The sequence below is a fragment of the Mesoplodon densirostris genome, chromosome 17, assembly GCF_025265405.1.
Source record: "Mesoplodon densirostris isolate mMesDen1 chromosome 17, mMesDen1 primary haplotype, whole genome shotgun sequence".
In the NCBI taxonomy this organism is placed as follows: domain Eukaryota; kingdom Metazoa; phylum Chordata; class Mammalia; order Artiodactyla; family Ziphiidae; genus Mesoplodon; species Mesoplodon densirostris.
The window spans coordinates 74,673,678-74,692,002 of NC_082677.1; the positions used below are offsets into that span (position 1 = coordinate 74,673,678).

At 39.7% G+C, this 18,325-nt stretch overlaps 1 protein-coding gene across 1 annotated transcript in view; it reads left to right on the plus strand.

Moving 5' to 3' along the window:
- The window catches only part of MYO16 (myosin XVI), a 407,151-nt gene that overhangs the window by 369,720 nt on the left and 19,106 nt on the right, over positions 1 to 18,325 (plus strand). The window contains exons 32-33 of the mRNA XM_060079968.1: positions 4,313 to 4,471; positions 17,366 to 17,451. Of these exons, the coding sequence (XP_059935951.1) occupies positions 4,313 to 4,471; positions 17,366 to 17,451 (245 nt within the window). The remainder of the gene's footprint in view (positions 1 to 4,312; positions 4,472 to 17,365; positions 17,452 to 18,325) is intronic.

The following is an 18,325-nucleotide window of genomic DNA, read 5'->3' on the forward strand; positions in this document are numbered from 1 at the left end:
CATCCCTTACCTCTACCCACTAGATGCCAGTAGCACCCACCTCCCCGGTGTGAAAACCAAAAATGTCTCCAGACAGAGTCAAATGTCCCCTGGAGAGGTCGGCAGGGGGTGTGGCCGGTGTGGGGTGCAGTATCATCTCCTATTGAAAACCACAGTTTTCAAAGCATCACACTCACCCAGCCTTATACTCTGGTTATATAAAAGCTAGCACTAGACTTCAGAATCGTTTTTGCATTCATATTTTGAGATTTGGTAGAATTGTCTCGTTCGATTAATACTCAACTTGAATGTGCCTTCATTGCAAACTTGTGTTCAATCATCATATCTTAATGTGAAGACTGAGACTATATCTTTGAGTCACATCCCCTGATGTGATTCATCTTTCCTGTACCTGTGAGAACAGCACCAGGAAGCAGGGGGCGGTCACAGAGAAACCCTGTTCACAGGCTACAAGAAAATTCCACAGGAATTCGAATTAGCTAATGTTACGATGCGCCCATCAGAAGGCTGCCCCTGAACTACACAGGCCACGGATTTCACAAGATGCAGAGATACAACAAAGACTCAGACACACCCTTAAATCTCTATGGGGGATTTTCCAGCCCTCACTTCCTTACTTGTTTGTTTAGATTCATTAAGAATCTCAGGGCTTCCCTGGTGGCGCAGTGGTTGAGAGTCTGCCTGCCAATGCAGGGGACACGGGTTCGAGCCCTGGTCTGGGAGGATCCCACATGCCGCGGAGCAACTGAGTCCGTGAGCCACAACTACTGAGTCCGCGCGTCTGGAGCCTGTGCTCCACAATGGGAGGGGCCGTGATAGTGAGAGGCCCGCGCACCGCGATGAAGAGTGGCCTCTGCTCGCGATGAAGAGTGGCCTCTGCTCGCTGCAACTGGAGAAAGCCCTCACACAGAAACAAGACCCAACACAGCCAAAAATAAATAAATAAATTAAAAAAAAAAAAAAAGAATCTCAAATAGTTTCTTTTGGTGTGACTTTTCTTCACCCTCAAAACACTGATGACCACGGCTTGGAGGCATGAACAAACTTGATGACTGTATTTTTTTTTGTGTGTGTGGTATGCGGGCCTCTCACTGTTGTAGCCTCTCCCGTTGTGGAGCACGGGCTCCGGACACGCAGGCTCAGTGGCCATAGCTCACGGGCCCAGCTGCTCCGCGGCATATGGGATCTTCCTGGACCGGGGCATGAACCAGTGTCCCCTGCATCGACAGGTGGACTCCCAACCACTGCACCACCAGGGAAGCCCTGATGACTGTATTTGATCTGTGTTGTTTTTTAAAATTTTCCACAAAATGTGCCTCCTGTACCTGCACTTTTATAACCAAGCCTTCTTCAGACTTCATGCCAGGGTCCTCTTGATGGGATGCCATTGCAATTCCTTCGGTGTTTAAATAATGAGTGTACTTTTGACGAGGAATGTCGCAACCGTTCTTGCATGAAACTGACAACTTTACAGTAAAATCAAATTTTTGAGAGTCAAAACCTCATTGGGGTTGAATCAAGTAATGAACAAGTTGGGGCACAGACTCTCATGCACGGGTTCAACATGGAGTCAGGGTGTTTATGAGAAGAGGCTGACACAGAATGTAGTAACCAAGAATTCCTTGGTTAATATTCATGAATAAGCATAACCCCAAAGTGGCGATGTCGATATTGATGTTGCAACTCTATTTCAGTGGCTAGAGGACAGTTTTTCAAGCTGGGGTCCCCAGTTCATTACCACTGAGGCATGGGTGATAAAGGCACAGAAAAGAAGCTGCTTTATTCTTTACATCAGCAAAGGAAATAAGGAAGGGGCCAAGCCAAAGAATGAGTGTGGGTGGACGGCAGAGCCCTGCACGCCTCGGTCTAAACCCAGCGGCAACACACCGGCTCACTGTGAAATGTTTGCGGGTAGATTCACCTCCTCAGGCCTCAGTGACCTCATCTCAAAAACAGGCGAGGGAGTGACATCTCTTCAGAATTGTTATGAAAATGAGAACTAAGTCAAGTCCCACCTCTAGCAGGGGATTGGCACATAATAAACATGCAGGAAATGGTAATTACCATAAGAACAGTGTGAATAATTGTCATCAGGTTGACCACTTATTCTTCCGTCTTAAGAAGGACTCGCTCCCTTATTCCAATCCAGAGCCATCCTTGGAATAGACAGACGTGCGCTCTTATGATAAAAACATAGAGAAAATTTTAGTAGATAACGTAAGGATCACAGCCTAAGTTTTGTGACGCATTTTAAAACATTTCTTGGCTACAAGTGAACCTGCTGATTGGACATATGAAGATTTTTTTTTAACTTTAATAGCAAAAATGGAGGGTTCGACTATAATTTACATATAGCAGTTGTTTATGAGATAGAAATCCATTCTGGGGGAAGCTAGCATCACATATTCGTACCAGGAGTTCACACAGTGTCTCAGAGGACTGGGTCCTGTACCGCCAGACCTAAGAGGACGTCCCTGTTACCTAGGTGCTACGCCCTGCTTCATACTCTGAGCCTAAACAAGAGCCCCTGGAGAAGGTTCCCTGACCCACTGCCAGAGAACCAGGGCTGCCCAGCCCCACTGCCACCCAGCTGGGAGCCCACCGAGTTCCTTCATCTGCTTGCTTGTTCCTTTGTTTCTTTGTTGTCAATGACAGTCCTGCAGGTGACGCTCCAAGCTACCTGTCTACACATTACTGGACCTCCAGCTAGTGGAGAGAGTCTGGCCAGAGTAAGCATTCAATAAACAACTGAATTAGAGTGGAAAAAAAAAAAAAGCTTAAAGAGAAATAAAAGCAGGTGAATGTCTGTGTCTTGAGATAGCTTTAAAACCAAATCTGTTTTACTAATTTTCAGAAGATTATTTTTAAAAAGGCAAAATAGAGTTGACCAAGTTGAATAGATACTCTTTCAGTTCCAGCCCATTCAATAATCTCTGGCTGTCAAGAGCTAAGATGGTGACGATCACCCGATCTCGCCTTGGCCGCTATTCCCACTTTGGCCTGGCCAAAGCCTTTTCACTTGTTGTTTAAATGCAAGGGGTCTGGAGCTACTCCCTGGGTCGTGGAAGTAGAACCTCTTCCACCTGGTTGTCAAAGCCCTGCTCATTTTGCCCTCATTCTATCTGTCCACATCTTCCTTCTCTAAGCCTTGGAATCGTCTCCTGTCTGGGCACACCAGACCTGCTCACTTGTAAAGGAGCAGCACCTGCACTGCACAGAAGATGCTCTGAGCAAGATTACTGATGGTGGGGAGCGAAGAGGGCGGAGCAGGGAGAGGGCATCCCAGGCATAGGGAATGTGTATCCCAAGCACCAAAGCGTGTCAGTGTGAGCATCTGGGTACATGCTGAGGGCCTGGGCGCTATTTGAGTGCAAGTCTCAAGGGCGAGGGGAGACAGCATCCAGGAGGGAGAGCTAGGATCCTGCCAAGCCCAGCCTTGGGGATGAGCTCGGGGGGAGCTGGCCCCCTGCTTCCTACTGCCGGTACGGTGGGTAAACTGTCCCTCCATCCGTAAAATATAATAAAACATATTACGTTTATTATCCTTTTTGAATAACGGATTGGCCTAAAACTTCAGAATAGTCTGACTAAGGGATACCCAGCATCTACTCTGCACCCACAGACAAGGGGCAGAAGCAACACGGCAAATCCCTGATGGTGAACAGAAATTCCCCAGAGGGTTGGAGGGCTGCTTTCAGCTCTTCAGCCTAATTTGGACAGTGGCTTCTGTGTTCTTCACCTCAGAGAACTCAATACTGCATATGCATTAAACATCTAGGTAATTTTGTTACTGTATAGAATGCAGAAGTCGGGTTTTGAAGTTTAGTCTTCCTAAGTGGATAATAAACTTTGTAACAATAGTGCAAATATATTTGTTACCTTTTTTTCAAAGCTATAAGGTTGCCTCAGCTCGACTTAATTTAAAAGCTCAGAAAACTTCTGAAACATGAATAAATTGCCATGCTTCTTTTAGGAAAGAACCTTCTCAAGATAGGCAGTTCTGTAATGACAGGTAATTAGACATATGATATCAAAATTTCTTTATAGAATTTCATAATAATGTTTGAAAATAACAAGTTATGAAATTCCTTATTGCCACTGAATGCATCCCATTATGTTTAACAGTGTTATGTCAAAATTTGGTGAATATTTTGTAGGCTATACGTTTGATTAAGGGTGATTATTAATTTACTGTTTCAAATATAATTAATGTTTGTTTTCATAAGTTTTAATATTTCCTTCCACTATTTGATTCAACTTGCTCAGTACACTTTATCAGAAAAGAAGAAATTTTTTTTACAATTTGTTTCAGGTTTTGAAACTAACATGAACCTTACTAGCCGAGATGATCTTGGTACATCAGAAATTGCATCAGAGACCCAAGATAGAAATGCAAATAACCATGGGATTCAATTATCTAATTCACTCTCCAGCGCGATCACTGCTGAAAATGGAAATTCCGTCTCAAACGGTAAGCACCTCTTTACACCCAGAAGTAAATAGATATACGTTCTAAGTTGTATCAACTTTCTAGGGAGAATGGAATTAAAACAAAAATGAAGTAGGCTTAAAAACTGGAAAAGGGTATAAAGTATGAAATATCGCTCTAAGGTGTGTTGTCAACTTATTATTTTCAAGTTAAAGAATTCAGATTGCATTCAGTATTAGTTGAATTTTCAGAGATTTTTATGGAGTATTTGGTCTGCGGAAACCAGTATAAAATGAGACGTATACTGAGCAGAAGGAGGCGATGGATGCTCTAACAGTATTTTTAATGAAAAATATATCTTTTTCATTTCTTTTAAAAATTTATTTATTTTTTATTTATTTAAAAAAATTATTGCAATATAGTTGATTTATAATGTTGGTTAGATTCAGGTGTACAACAAAGTGATTCAGATATATATATATGTGTGTGTATATGTGTATGTATATATATATATATGTGTGTGTGTGTGTGTGTGTGTGTTCTTTTCCCTAATAGATTATTACAAGCAATTGAGTATAGTTTCCCATGCTATAAAATAGGTCCTTGTTGGTTATCTATTTTATATATAGCAGTGCATATATTTTAATCCCAAACTCCTATTTTATCCCTCCCCCCTCCCCTTTTTCTTTTCATACCTCAAAACTGTGAAGGAAAATACTACTGAAGGAATGATAAACACCACACTGGCTTTAGGTGTTCGATGTGAGTGTATCATTGAAGGTAACCTGTAGAAATTGGCTTGACTGTGTGTATCCAAACCCTGTCTAATAGTGGCTTAAACAAATAGCTTATTCCTCCCACACTAGAAGAAGCCCAGGGCTTCTAGTATTGTCTGAAGGGAAAATTCAGACCAATCTTTTCTTGAAGAGACTCTGAAGGTGGGCACGGGATGCAATGAAGGCCAGCAAAGAAGCCTATATGCTAAGCTTTTCTCTGAAGGACATTGGGGCATTCACTGAGTCCACAGGAGGTAGCTGAGAAGTTTGGCTGTGCCTTTTAGGATTGTGGGGACAGGCTGAGTCCAGCACCTGCCAAGGCCGTGGGGTGAAGCCTTGAAGGGTCCATCCTGAGAGTCAGGAGAAAAACCAGGAACCCCAGCTCAGCTATGAATCTTCTCAATCCCTGGGACAGGAGTGAGGTCCTCCAGGATTGACAGGGCCCACAGGTACCTGGGAGAAAAAAAGTATAATCTATCCCAAAGGACAATTACAGTATTCTAGACTTCAGAATGTTCTTACAAACCATTTTTCAAATACAAAGTTCAACACGTAATCAAAAAGAACCAGGTACATGAGGACACAAAAGCAGATGAAAATTACAAGCAGAAATAGCAATCCATTGCAGTGTATTATCCATGGGGGCTCAAAAGATTGGAGTTCAAAACCATATACTTTAAAATAAGTATGTTTACTAGGCCTAAGGAGATAAAAGAATGAGAATCTCAGCAGAAATCAGAAACCATGAAAATGTGTCAAATGGAAATTCTGAAACTGAAAAATGCAGTCATAAAACTAAGTACAATAGAGGATGAGGTTAAAGTCAATTAGACACAGCCATTAAAAAAAAATCCTAGGGAAGTGGAAGATAAATCAGAAAATATCAAGAATGAAACACAAAGAAGCAGAAGAGAAGAGTGGAAATTCCAGAAAATGATTTAGAACCTATATTCCAGTAAAATAGTTTAGAGACCTGAAGGATATGCTGAGAACTGTTTTTGGAATTCTGGAGAAAGGAGAGAGAGTCTGTGGGCAAGAGAAAATATCTGGTGAGAAATGGGAGAGAATTCTCCAACACTGATGAAAGCACTAAGAAACAGGTTTAAGTTGGCAATTTCTTATAAACATACACTTTCCATATGACCCAGCAGCCCCCTGCCTGGGTGTTTACCAAAGAGAAATGAAAACAATGTCCATATAAACACCTGTATACAAATGTGTATCCTACCTTTATTCATAATCACCTAAAACTGGAAATAAATGAATTGTCCTTCAGTTGGTGACTGGACTGTATTCGTTATTAATTGCTGTGTAAAAATTACCCTCCAGAACTTAGAGGCTGTTGTTTTGTAGTTTCTGTGGGTCAGGAATCTGGGTGTGGCTGAGCTGAGTGCCTTTGGTTCAGGGTCCCTTGCGAGGAAGTGATCAGCTATCAGTCAAACCTGTAGTCATCTTGAGGCTGGTTGGAAAGATGGTTTGATTTCAACATAACTCACAGGAGCATCTCCACAAGGGAGGCCTCACAACAGGGAGGCTGGCTCCCCCCGAGCAAGCTGTCCATGGGAAAGCAAGGAAGAGCACCCAGGATAGAAGCCACGCCCACTGCACGGCTGCTCTTGGAGGGGACAGCCAGCACTCCAACCACATCCAGCTTGTTGGATTCAGGCCACATGTCCAGTCGAATCGTGGGAAGAGGTTACATGAGGTGTGAGTGCCTCTGGGTGGGCCCATCAGAAGCATTTCACAGGCTGACCAGTGCATGGATCAACTCTGCAATAAAAAAGGATGAACCATTATTACACACAACAAAATGGATGCATCACAAATGCATTGCACTGAGTGAAAAAAGAATCAAAAGACTCTAAGTATGATTGCATTTATATGACCTTTGGGAAAAAGCAAACTACAGGGACAGTAAGAGATGAGTGGTTACTAGAGGCTGGGTGCAGTGGCCAGGGCTGGGCTGTGTGCCTGTAAAGAGCAGTGATGTGTTGGCCACAGTTCTGGAGGCTGGAGTCCAAGGTCAGGGTGCTGGCACCCATGACATCCCTCTTGCAGGTTGCAGATTGCCAGCTTCCTGCTTGCCCTCACGTGGCGGAAGGAAGGAGCTAGCTCTCCGGGGTCTCTGTTATAAGGGCACTAATCCCATTCACGGAGCCTCCACCCACATGACCTAATCACCTCCCAAGGGCTCCACCTCCTAACACCACCACACTGGGGGGTAGGGCTTCAACATATGAGTTTTAGGGGGACACAAACATTCAGACCACAGCAGACCACAGAGGGTCATGTGGTGGTATTGACAAACAGGAATGAGTGTGTTCCTATAAATTTATAGGCAGGTACATAGAATAAAGGTGAACCTTTCTTTCTGTAAATGCCACTTTTGTTTAAAAAATAAAGCCTGAGTACAATAAACACAAAGAAAAATACTCCTAGGCATATCATAGTGAGACACTGGTAACCAAGCATGAATCTTAAAGGCAGCCAGAGGTTAAAAAGGAAAAAAAAAAAAAAATTACCTTTAAAGAAGCAGTGGAAGTCCAAAGACAATGAAATAACATATTTAACCTGCTCAAATAAAGTAGCTGCCAATCTAGAATTTTACAAACAGTAAAATACTTCTGTAAGAATGAAAGGGAGTTAAGGATATCTTATAAAAACAAAACAAAACAAAAACTGAAAGAATTAAACATGGACAGACCCAGAATGCTCAGGTAAAAGAAGGAAAAATGAACAATAAAAAACTAAGTAAAGTTAGAGGGAGTAAAAATAATATTTAATATTATACCCTGATAAATCACATTAACAGGTTATAATTTCAAAGGTAACCACTGAAAGAACAGTAGAGAGGTGTATAATTTCCAAACTAATAGAATAAAATAGAATAATAAAAAGTCAATCAACCTAAAAGATAGCAAAAGGGGTAAAATAGGAATATCTGCAAGGTACGACAAATTGAAAAGTCTCAGATGGTAGATAAAAAAGCATACATGAAAATAATTAAACTCAATTGAATTCCATTAAACTTTAAAAGACTCTTATTTAGTGTAAGTTCACATTAAAAATCAATTAATACAGTATTTTAAAGCTTAAAGTTTCTGAAAACATGTAATACATGAGGATGCTGAAAATTTAAATGTGAAGGGATAGAAAAGGAAAAGATATAGCATGCACATATTAAAAACAACAACAGTTCTGTTTGGAAGTTAAAAATTACATTGCTGAGTAATCAATAGATTCAAGAAAGATAAGAACCTAAGTTACTGAAATATAAAATAAGCAACAAAGTCAAATGTTAATTCTTTGAAAAAAATCTTTGAAGCATTAATAAAATTGAGAATTCTCTTTCAAGGGTTATAGAGAAAGTGGACGCAAATAGCCAATTCTGGGATGAAAAAGGGGACCCACCACAGATCTTCCAGAAATTAAAAAAATGATAATGATTATATTATAAACAGCTTTATACCAAAATAAATTTGTGAATTTAGATGAATACTTTTCTCAAAAAAAATTACAACTAACCTAAAATAGAGAAAAGAAATCGGAGAGCTAAATAGTAATGTAAATGTTAAATTATTGAGTTTGTAAATGAATACTTTCCTACAAGGAAAACTCTAGGCCCAAATGACTTTTCTGGTAAGTTATCTCAAAATTCTAAGGATGAAATAATTCCACTGTTATACAAACTCTTCCAGAGAATAAGAATGAAGAAGGAGAAGAAAAAAAATTAAAACAGAAACCTCTCCCAGCTTGCATAAATAGCCACTTAATTTATGACAGAATTGGCATTGGAGGAAGAATAATCAATTGCTGTCCATGTGAGGAACAAAAATGAAACTTGACCCCTACCTTATGCTATACACACACAATCCCTGGTAGATTTTAGATCTCAACGTCAAATGTAAAATAAACTTTATAGAATAATAATTTTTTAACCTCAGAGATGGGAAAAGAAAGGACTTCTTAAACAAATTAAACAGGATACAAAAAAGTGCTAACCGTAAAGGAAAAAAATATATATATATATACACACACACATATATATATGTATATATATGTAATGGGATAAAATATTTTCAACACATTTAACCAACAAAGGGCCATATTCAGAGTTTACTTAAAAACAAACAAAAATTACTGAACAGAAAAACAGAAAGGACAAATGAAAAGGCATGTCAACATTTTTAATGAAGTCCAACTTTATTCATAATTAGAGAAATGCACATTAAAACCACCATGTGATCCTACTACAGACCCTATAGAATTTCAGAACTGACTGACCAGGATGAGGAGCTTTGTGAAGGGATCACCAGGAATGTTAGGGCAGGGATTTCATTCGGAGGAGAAAGAGCCAATACTGATTTGAGAGAGAACGTTGGGAGCTTCTGGGTAATGGACAATGTTCTATTTCTTGACTTGTGTGGTAGTTACGGTTCCTCATTTTTAAAAAAATGGGAGAGAAGGAGGGAGGGAGGGTATTTCAGAATGGCTGTTAGGTAGCCAGGATGGTGGTACTCCATGTCCGACAAGAGATTCTGGCTTCCCCATCCTGTCTCTGGCTTCCCTCCAGGTCCAAGTAAGGTCGGAGGATGTAGTGTTTCATCTGAGCACATTGCTCACCCAAGGATGTTCATTGCTGACCTGCCCATCAGGAGAGGGTGAATGGGTCTTGGGGAAAATCTAGCCAGACAATTCTCATCACAAGTCACGCTTTACTTGGAAGGAGTCATGGGGTGGGTAGCTGATTAGTGCAGGGCTTGTTCAAGCTTAGCATCAAGGACCCAGGGTAATGTGGGAGTGTTCTGTTGGCACACAGGAAAAAGATTGTTTTCATCACACACACAGAGAGAAAAAGCCCCAAAGTGTTTCTGAATGCTACCCCTCCCCCCATATTAAGCAGGGATTCCATGTAACGATTGGTTGGAAGTATTTGGCTCATAAGACAGAGGCTTTTTGGTACGATAGGAGGAAATGACACTGGGAAGATACAGAAGGATTTTTATACCTGCGGTAAAGATTTCTAGGGAAAGGAACTTCAGTTACCAAGAACAGACAGACGTACCGGTTCCCAGGTTCCCAGAGCATGGGTCTTTCCTAAGTTTTCTCCTCTCTTCTTCAACAACATATTACTATTCATCTGGCATTTTAATTTTATGCAGGCTATAAAAGCTGTACATGTTTTATGTGACAATTTGGAAAATACAGGAAAGAATAAACAATGAGTAAAACCTACCATTCCTTGCATTACCCAGAAATGCATTACCCATTCCTTGCATTACCCAAAACATGTCTAATATTCCACTGTGTAGAAATCTGTTTTTTTTCATACAAGTATATGTGTGTGTTTATATAAGATGTTTGGTTTTGTTTTTATAAAGCTTGAGTTATATTGTACATGTGGTTTTAACAATCTGCTTTTTTTCCCTTAGAAATCTCATGTGGTATATCTCTAGGTCAACAAATGCAGATCTGCATTGTTTACAGTTGGCTGTTAACTGTACATGATGCCTAACATCTCATCAGATAGGACTAAGGTGATTTAAAATAACCCAGCTCTATTTGTTGGATATTAGAATTATCTCCTGATTTTCTATCCTTAAAATAAAACTGAGTCTTTATAATGGATTACTCCAACTTGATTAAAATAGACATTTTGTGAAACTTTCCATGTTAATGTGTCATGTTCAAATTTATGTGTGTGTGTGTTTAGATGGAAATATGGAGATATAATCTTTCTTTTAAAACCATTGCTTTCTGAAATCTCTGTTGATAACCCTTTACAAAAAGGATAACAAAACATTGTATACCCTTATACTGAAATTAAATATTCCTAAAATAATAAAAATGGAATTTGAGTGATAGCAATAGTCAAAAAGTATGTGATAAGAGAATATTTCACAAAGGTTGCATATATCTAGTAAGAAGGTAATTAATTCATTTTTTATTTTCAATTTTGGAGTATTTAAGAATAGCTGCTAAACAAAAGGGAATTTAAAATATATTGGATGATAAAAACTGAATGCACAAACATTTAAAAAGATAACCATATATCCTTTCATTTTTATTAAATTTTCACTCCCTGCCATTCTCCCTAGCTCACCTTGGGTGATGCTTATTCTACCACAGGGAAATAGAAAATAGTCACTCCCCTTTACCAAAATATTTAATTTGTCTGTGTTTTGAGTCAAAAGCCAAAAACTATGGCTTGGTAAATGGTCCTAGAAAACTTAATACAAAAACTCTGAGTCTTACTCTAAAAATCAAAATAAACCCCAAAACCAACAGAACAAACCAAAAAACCCTCTAGACCAAATGGAAATTTTGTGGAATAATCATATAAAATTAAATATTTAGGAATATCAGACTTCAAAACTTCAGTATGTAACTGATAGTGTATGTTCAAACCCTGAAACAGAGATTTACACATTATCCCTTAAATGCTTATAGAGACCAGATTTTAAAATAAAGCTAGTTCTGCATTGTTGTTCATTGAAGATCACTCGAAAATCTCGAGCTATGTGAACAAAAGGAAAATTATTTCAATTGGGATTTCAGTCTTTCAAAGTAACATGACATGTTTATTTTGATTTACCTGTGTGGACCCCATGAGCTTCTGGGTTCCTGAAACCTTCCCATGACTATTAAAATATCCGGCACAATGCTCTGGATACTCAGGCAGGCACTCAGTAACAGCATTTACTGATTGGAATAATGTTGCATATTTCATAAGAACCAGTAAGTCCTATGCTGGGGCCAGAGTCAGAAAACCTCTCCTGGTCGGTATGATAAAAACTGTTCAGATGTTATATATGTACAGCACATGATATATACATGGTCATTATAACTCAAATCGGTTAGTCGTACTGGTTCACAATTCACAGCGTATAGTCAATATGCTTACTAAATAAAGGCACGAGATGGGAATAAATGTTTAAAATAACTTGAAGTTTTCATTGAATCAGAAATAGTGTTATTTTCAAGGAAACGATTTCTCTGGAGTGCCAGTATCTGCATGCTACCTCTGCTTCCCAGAAATAATTATCTGTTTGTTCATTTGCTGAAATATAGTTATGTGTGGGTAATTATAGCTATCACTTACTTTAATTGCCATCCTTTTACTGATGCGAACACAGACTTAGATCTTTTTTTGTATATTTAATTATTCCCTGGACTTGTGGTTATTTATCATTAGATTAGAGAACACTTTTTAGTGCTAGAACATTGTAGTTATATCAAACAAAATATTGTGAATCTAAAGATGTTTAGTAGGGAAATAAAGATGTGACAAATTCTATCTAGGCCATTTTATGTTCAGTATGATTTTCTTTCTTGCTGCTTGATGACTACACATTTTATCGCTGGGCATCAGAAAAAAAATGACAATTAAAGAATACAGTCAGTATATTTGATTTTACATTTACCATTCTCTGAAGATTGTCCTTTATTTGTGCTGTGTTTATCCTCGGTGCATTGTAAGGATAATCTATGGCAATAAAGTACTGGGTGAGGCCATTTACAAGACCAGAATCTCTGCATTCTTTACATAGACTCCAAGGCCACATTGAACCTAGTGCTATGGTAGCACCAAACCACATTGACTCTGGGAACTTTGGAGAATGGCTTTTTTTCACTCATGCTCAAGAAAGATCCAGACCCCTAGCGAAGGAGCCTTTGGTTAGAATCCATGAAATGTATTCAAATATAGGTTTTACAACCTCGTCTTGTTTATAGGAACTGTATAGACTCTTTGGAATTCATACTGCTTTCTGATTCAGAGCCAAACTGCCAGAGGAAGCGAGCCTTCACTTGACAATCTAGAATATGGTGCAATTATCTATTTTGAGCAGCAGAAGATAGGTTTGTTAAGAAAGGAAGCTCCTCAGGCGTTCAGAAAGCCCTGTTGCACTCCTCCTTTTCATTAAAGATAGTTTGAAGTCATATTGAATAATTTCTAATTTGTACTTCATTTAATTCAGTTTCCTCCACTGTAGTTGAGAAGTCGGGTTGAAAATGGCGGATGGAACTGCTGACTCTGCCATTTCCTAGCAGTGTTGCATGGCTCCTCTCTGCCTGGGCTCAGACCCAGGGCTGATGCACACTAACTCCATGACCCTGAGACCATGACTTAACCTCTCCAATTCTCAGTTTTCTCAGCTTAAAAATGGGGACAATCAAAGGACCTGCCCTGTGGGATTGTTATGAGGATTTAGTATCAATACGATTTTACTAGCTAGCTAAAATTAGTGCTCAATAAATATTACCTATACACAGATATCATAAAAGGCTTAGATATTTTAGAGCTAGAAGATCCCTGAGGATTCATCCAATAAAAACAAGAATTATGTACGTGACATAGATGAGGTATAAGGCAGTGAATTAATTCCTCCAAGACCACACAGGCTATAATACTAGAATCAATGCCTTATGACTTGTTTACACATAGACCCAAGTACCCACGTGTGTATAGTCAAACACGCAGGTCATTTTGATGGTCTACACTGCTGTTCAGACATTATGATTCGGAGCCTCTGGCATGAATGGAAGTCGGGGTATGTGGATAGAGTTCAAGGGAAGGGAAGCACGCTGTTGCTGCTGCAGAAAGCGTACATGGAAGGAGGGGCATAGAACTGTGTTTGCTGGGAATTACTGCCCCAGAGTCTGGTCTGGGAGAGGGCTGTGCCCTGAGAAAACTAGAGCATGTTTATAAGTATGCCTGAGAAATGGTTCTGTGACGGAGACCCCACTTCCAATGGAAGTCAACAAATAAGGGGCTTCAGATGAACCTTGAATGTGCCCCCAGCACCAATCAGGGGTCTTCAACCCTGTGGGAAAGCACAGTGGGATTCTCTACCCCAAGGCTTTGGGATTCTTCTGATGCCTTTGTGTAACAATGTCCCTTAGCTATATGACGGACACATGTTCAAGAATTTACAGGTGAAATAATATAATTTCTGTAATTTTTTAAAAAGATAATGAGAAGTAGATGAAACAAGATTGAAATACTGAAAATCCTGAAGCTTGGTGATGGGTGCATGGAGTCTCACTCCATATTCTCTTTGCTTTTATATGTACATGAAATTTCTGTAATAAAGAGTCTTGAGATATTTGTTGTCTTGATAGATAAGATGGGTTAATTATTGTAGTTTTATGTGCACTTCTTTGAATACTTACTGAAAATAAACTTGTTTATTATTTAGTGGTCACTTATAGTCTCTCATTTTCTGTACAGAGTCTTTGCCCATATTTTAAAATATGAGAGTAGGCTCTTTAATTTGACTTGTAGGATGTTTTAAGAATAATAGAGCCTTTTATTTGGTGTATTTAAATGTTCTATGTTGTTCTTTTTTAATTTGCATTTTACTTTTTTGATATTTTTAAAGTATATTTATTTTTAAGTTTCGAATAGAAGTATTGATACATTTTCTTTTCCTTCATGGTGTGTATCTTTGGTGTCATTTTTAGATCATTTGCCTTTAAAACATACTGCTTCTAATATGGCAACAAAATAAAAGATTTTGTTGGCCAAAAAAAGAAACCCTGCCTTTTCTAAGCTCCTTTACACCTTCAGTGCTTCCGGCTATTCCTTTGCACCTCCGGATTCACGCTTCCATGTGTATTCTCCATAACCGGGCTTTCTCACCTCCCTGCTATGACCTTCAGGGTCAGTGCTACCCCAGAGTCGTCTTCCCCTAGAGCCCCCTCACCTCCTGCATCACCAGGAGGAAACGACATTCCCAGAATTTCTCCAGTACCCCTTTCTTCTCTGTCACTCTCTCTCTGTCACCACCCAGCCTTCCATCCCCACCCCCAACACTGACTCTATCTGTCCTGACCCTTCTTTAGTCGACAGGTAAGAGATGCCTTTACACCCACCACTTAGGTACCCTGGTGCCACAGCCCTTCTCAGAAATCTACAGTGCTACCCATTGCCTTCAAATATCGCCAGATTCTGTGAAGTGTTACGTGACGCCTTTAATTTCTGGAGTACACCCTCCAGGCCCCCTACTTTGGCCATCTTACAGGCCACCCCCAGGACGTGGAGACATCTTGTGTTCCATGTTATGATGCTTCAGCTCTTCCATTCCCTTGGCCAGGCTGACCTTCCTCAACCTTGCTCACCTTTCAAAATCCTCCCCATCCTGGAAGGTCCACAGCCTTTGGCATCTCCACCGTCACTCTTCCTCTAATCCCTCACCCAGAGTGAATCCCCACTTTCTCCAGATCCATCTCAATGCCACCTGTGCCCTGTGGAACCCTTAAGTCATTCTGTTGTGTATTCTGCTTAAGAAGCATTACCGTGAAGATTTGAGATCCTCGGAGGCAGACCTTTTCTTGAGTCTTGGCTCATTTCCCAGTGCCTTATTCAGAGGGTGACCTAGATATTTCCTAACTTTATTTAGTTGACACTGTGTAAAGCAGTTCATGCTAATGATTTGGCTCTGAGTTTGGATCCTCACTAAGCTGAGTTTCTGTTCTGATTCAGCTAGCAATCTTCTAATTGATCATTTAGTTTTTAAAAATGGATCACAGCACTCTTCTCCTTCCCCAGGTTCCTAGTCTCTGCAAGACGTCCAGTGAACCGGATTCTATAGCAGCAGATATTTGTCTTGCTTGTCAGTGGGCGCTTCATCCCCCTCTCACATGAATCCCAAACTCTTAGCTTTGCCCTGCTACCTGGACATACATTTTATTGTGACTATCTGCTTATCTAGTTGCCTGGAATGCCAACCTGTGTGTGATCTTGGATTTCCAGCCACCCTTCCTCTGTATTGATTCTGATCACTCTAACACTCACTGCTTGATTGGAGCCTTCCCCACACCTGCTACTCGGGTCTCCATACAGTATTCCCCTGGGCAACTTTAGACATTGCTATTGCTTTTGACCAAGACCCAGTCCCCCCATGACCACCCATCCTTTTGTCTATCACTTCCCAGATACTGGCCCTCTCCTGCCCAGTCTCAATGAACTAACCCTTCCATGCCAAGGTATTTGTATATATATCAAGAAGATCAACTGGGAAGACTTCTTATGTGTTAACAAGATGTTATGGACTTCTCTGCAGAACTAACTCTCTAACTGGAAAAATATGAGTGATTTTCTAATGGTGTTTAAATCAGGAATCATGTACATGTTTAATCAGTTATACCATACTGGTTAATTATGATTTCAGATGAGAGGAGAAATCACTTCAGAATCTAAAGTTGTCTAGGCTGAACTTTCATTGGATAGTTACTTTTTAATCCATTCATTTTTATCAGTAAATCACCTGATTGATCCCTCTCTCACAGTGCTTCTCAGCCAGGGATGATTTTGCCTCCCAGGGGATATTTGGCAATGTCTAGGGACAGTTTTGGTTGCCACAGCTAAGGAGGTGATACTGATGAACACTGTGCAATGCACAGGACAGACCCCCAACAGAGAATGATACAGCCCAAAACGTCAGCCAGGCTGACGATGAAAAACCATGCTTGGGTCACGAGGGATAATTACTATAACCTTTTGGAGCCTCGAAGGCACTTCTGTATCATGGGAGATATACGTTGCCTCAGACCCGCCACTGAGCCTATAGGGTTGGTTATGTATTGGTCTGTTGTGATCGGGCAGCTACCCTGACCTTTTCCGCGTGGAATTTCGCCCAATCTCCTCCTTTCCTTTGGGTGTAGAATGAACGATAGTCAATAAAGTTCATCTGACACGTAGACTTGATGGTGTCTTATCTGTCTTCCATCCCTTCTCAGCCACCCTGCTACCCCACAAATGGGAAGCAAACTGCAGTCGCAGGGACCCATTTACCCTCCATTGCCCACAGGCTTCTCTTTCCCCCATCGGTGTTTCATCAGACTATTTTCAGCCTCTAGAAAAGTTTTCCTTCTCCCCTCCAGCACTTCTTTGCCCACATCTGTGCTATTATGACATATTTCTTCATTATCATTTCATCTTTTTTTGCCAATACATTTCCTCTTTGATTAGATGGAACTCCAGCAATACCTGGCGTTACCATGCTGCCTTGGGAAATTTATTTTTCAATGAGTGTTTACTGACCTTCATTTCAATCCATGAAATGTCACCATTTTAATTTGTTCAGTAAGTACACGACTTACTTTATTTGGGGAAAGAACACACAACTTAACGGCTATTTTGTGTTGACCTCCATAGGTTTACCTGAAGATGATGGATTCTCCAGGTTGTCTGGGAGTGGGACCTCCTCCTTTCAGAGACATAGAGAGAGTCACACCACTCAGGTAATGACCCCTCAATGCTTACCTTTCCTGTGGTAACTGAAGTTAAATTCCTACAAGAGATTCATGAAGGTGTGACCAAGAGTGTTTGTTCTTATTGGACTAGGGAACACAGTTATTTTCAACTCTGCTGTAACTTTTTTCACCTCAATATTCTCTTTCCCTTTGTATCAGCTGACTGCTCTCTATTTTCTGCTGGTTTCAAAAAAAGAAAAACATCCAAAACAAATAAAAATTAATAGATAGTATCATATGAACTGTTATGACATAATTTATGTAGTGGCATTTTAAAATCACTGTCAGGTGAAGGGTATATTGCATCTGCTAAATGGTATTAGTATTTCCTGCATTTGGCCTCAGCTGAAATAGGAAGGCTGTAAGTGAGGACAACATGGAAATAAAATGCTTGAAGCCCCTGTGGTTTCATGGCCATTATCTCTCAGTTTCCACCTCAAATTCCATGTAATCCAAATTCATTTATAAACTATCATATGATCAGAACACTGCAAAATCAAAATGAGATTGCAGTTCACAAAACTGTTTTGATGTGCTTCAGTAATTTCACATATATGCATAATATGTTTGGCCTCAAAAATTTTGCCAATATAAAGAGGATTATCACTTTAAAATAAACTCTAGTGTTTGTAGAAAGAATAAAGGATTTATATCAATAGTTTAGTGTCCTTTTTATGTTGAATTTTAAAATACTGTTTTCAATAAGTATCTTCAAAAAATATGACTTTGCTTTGAAGGTGGTACACAACCAACAATGTATCAAAGATTTTATTATCAGTATATTAAAGATTATTGCTTTAGCAGCAAGATTATTTTTTATGAAGTTACAGCACAACTTTTGCTTTGTCAAATATCTACATTA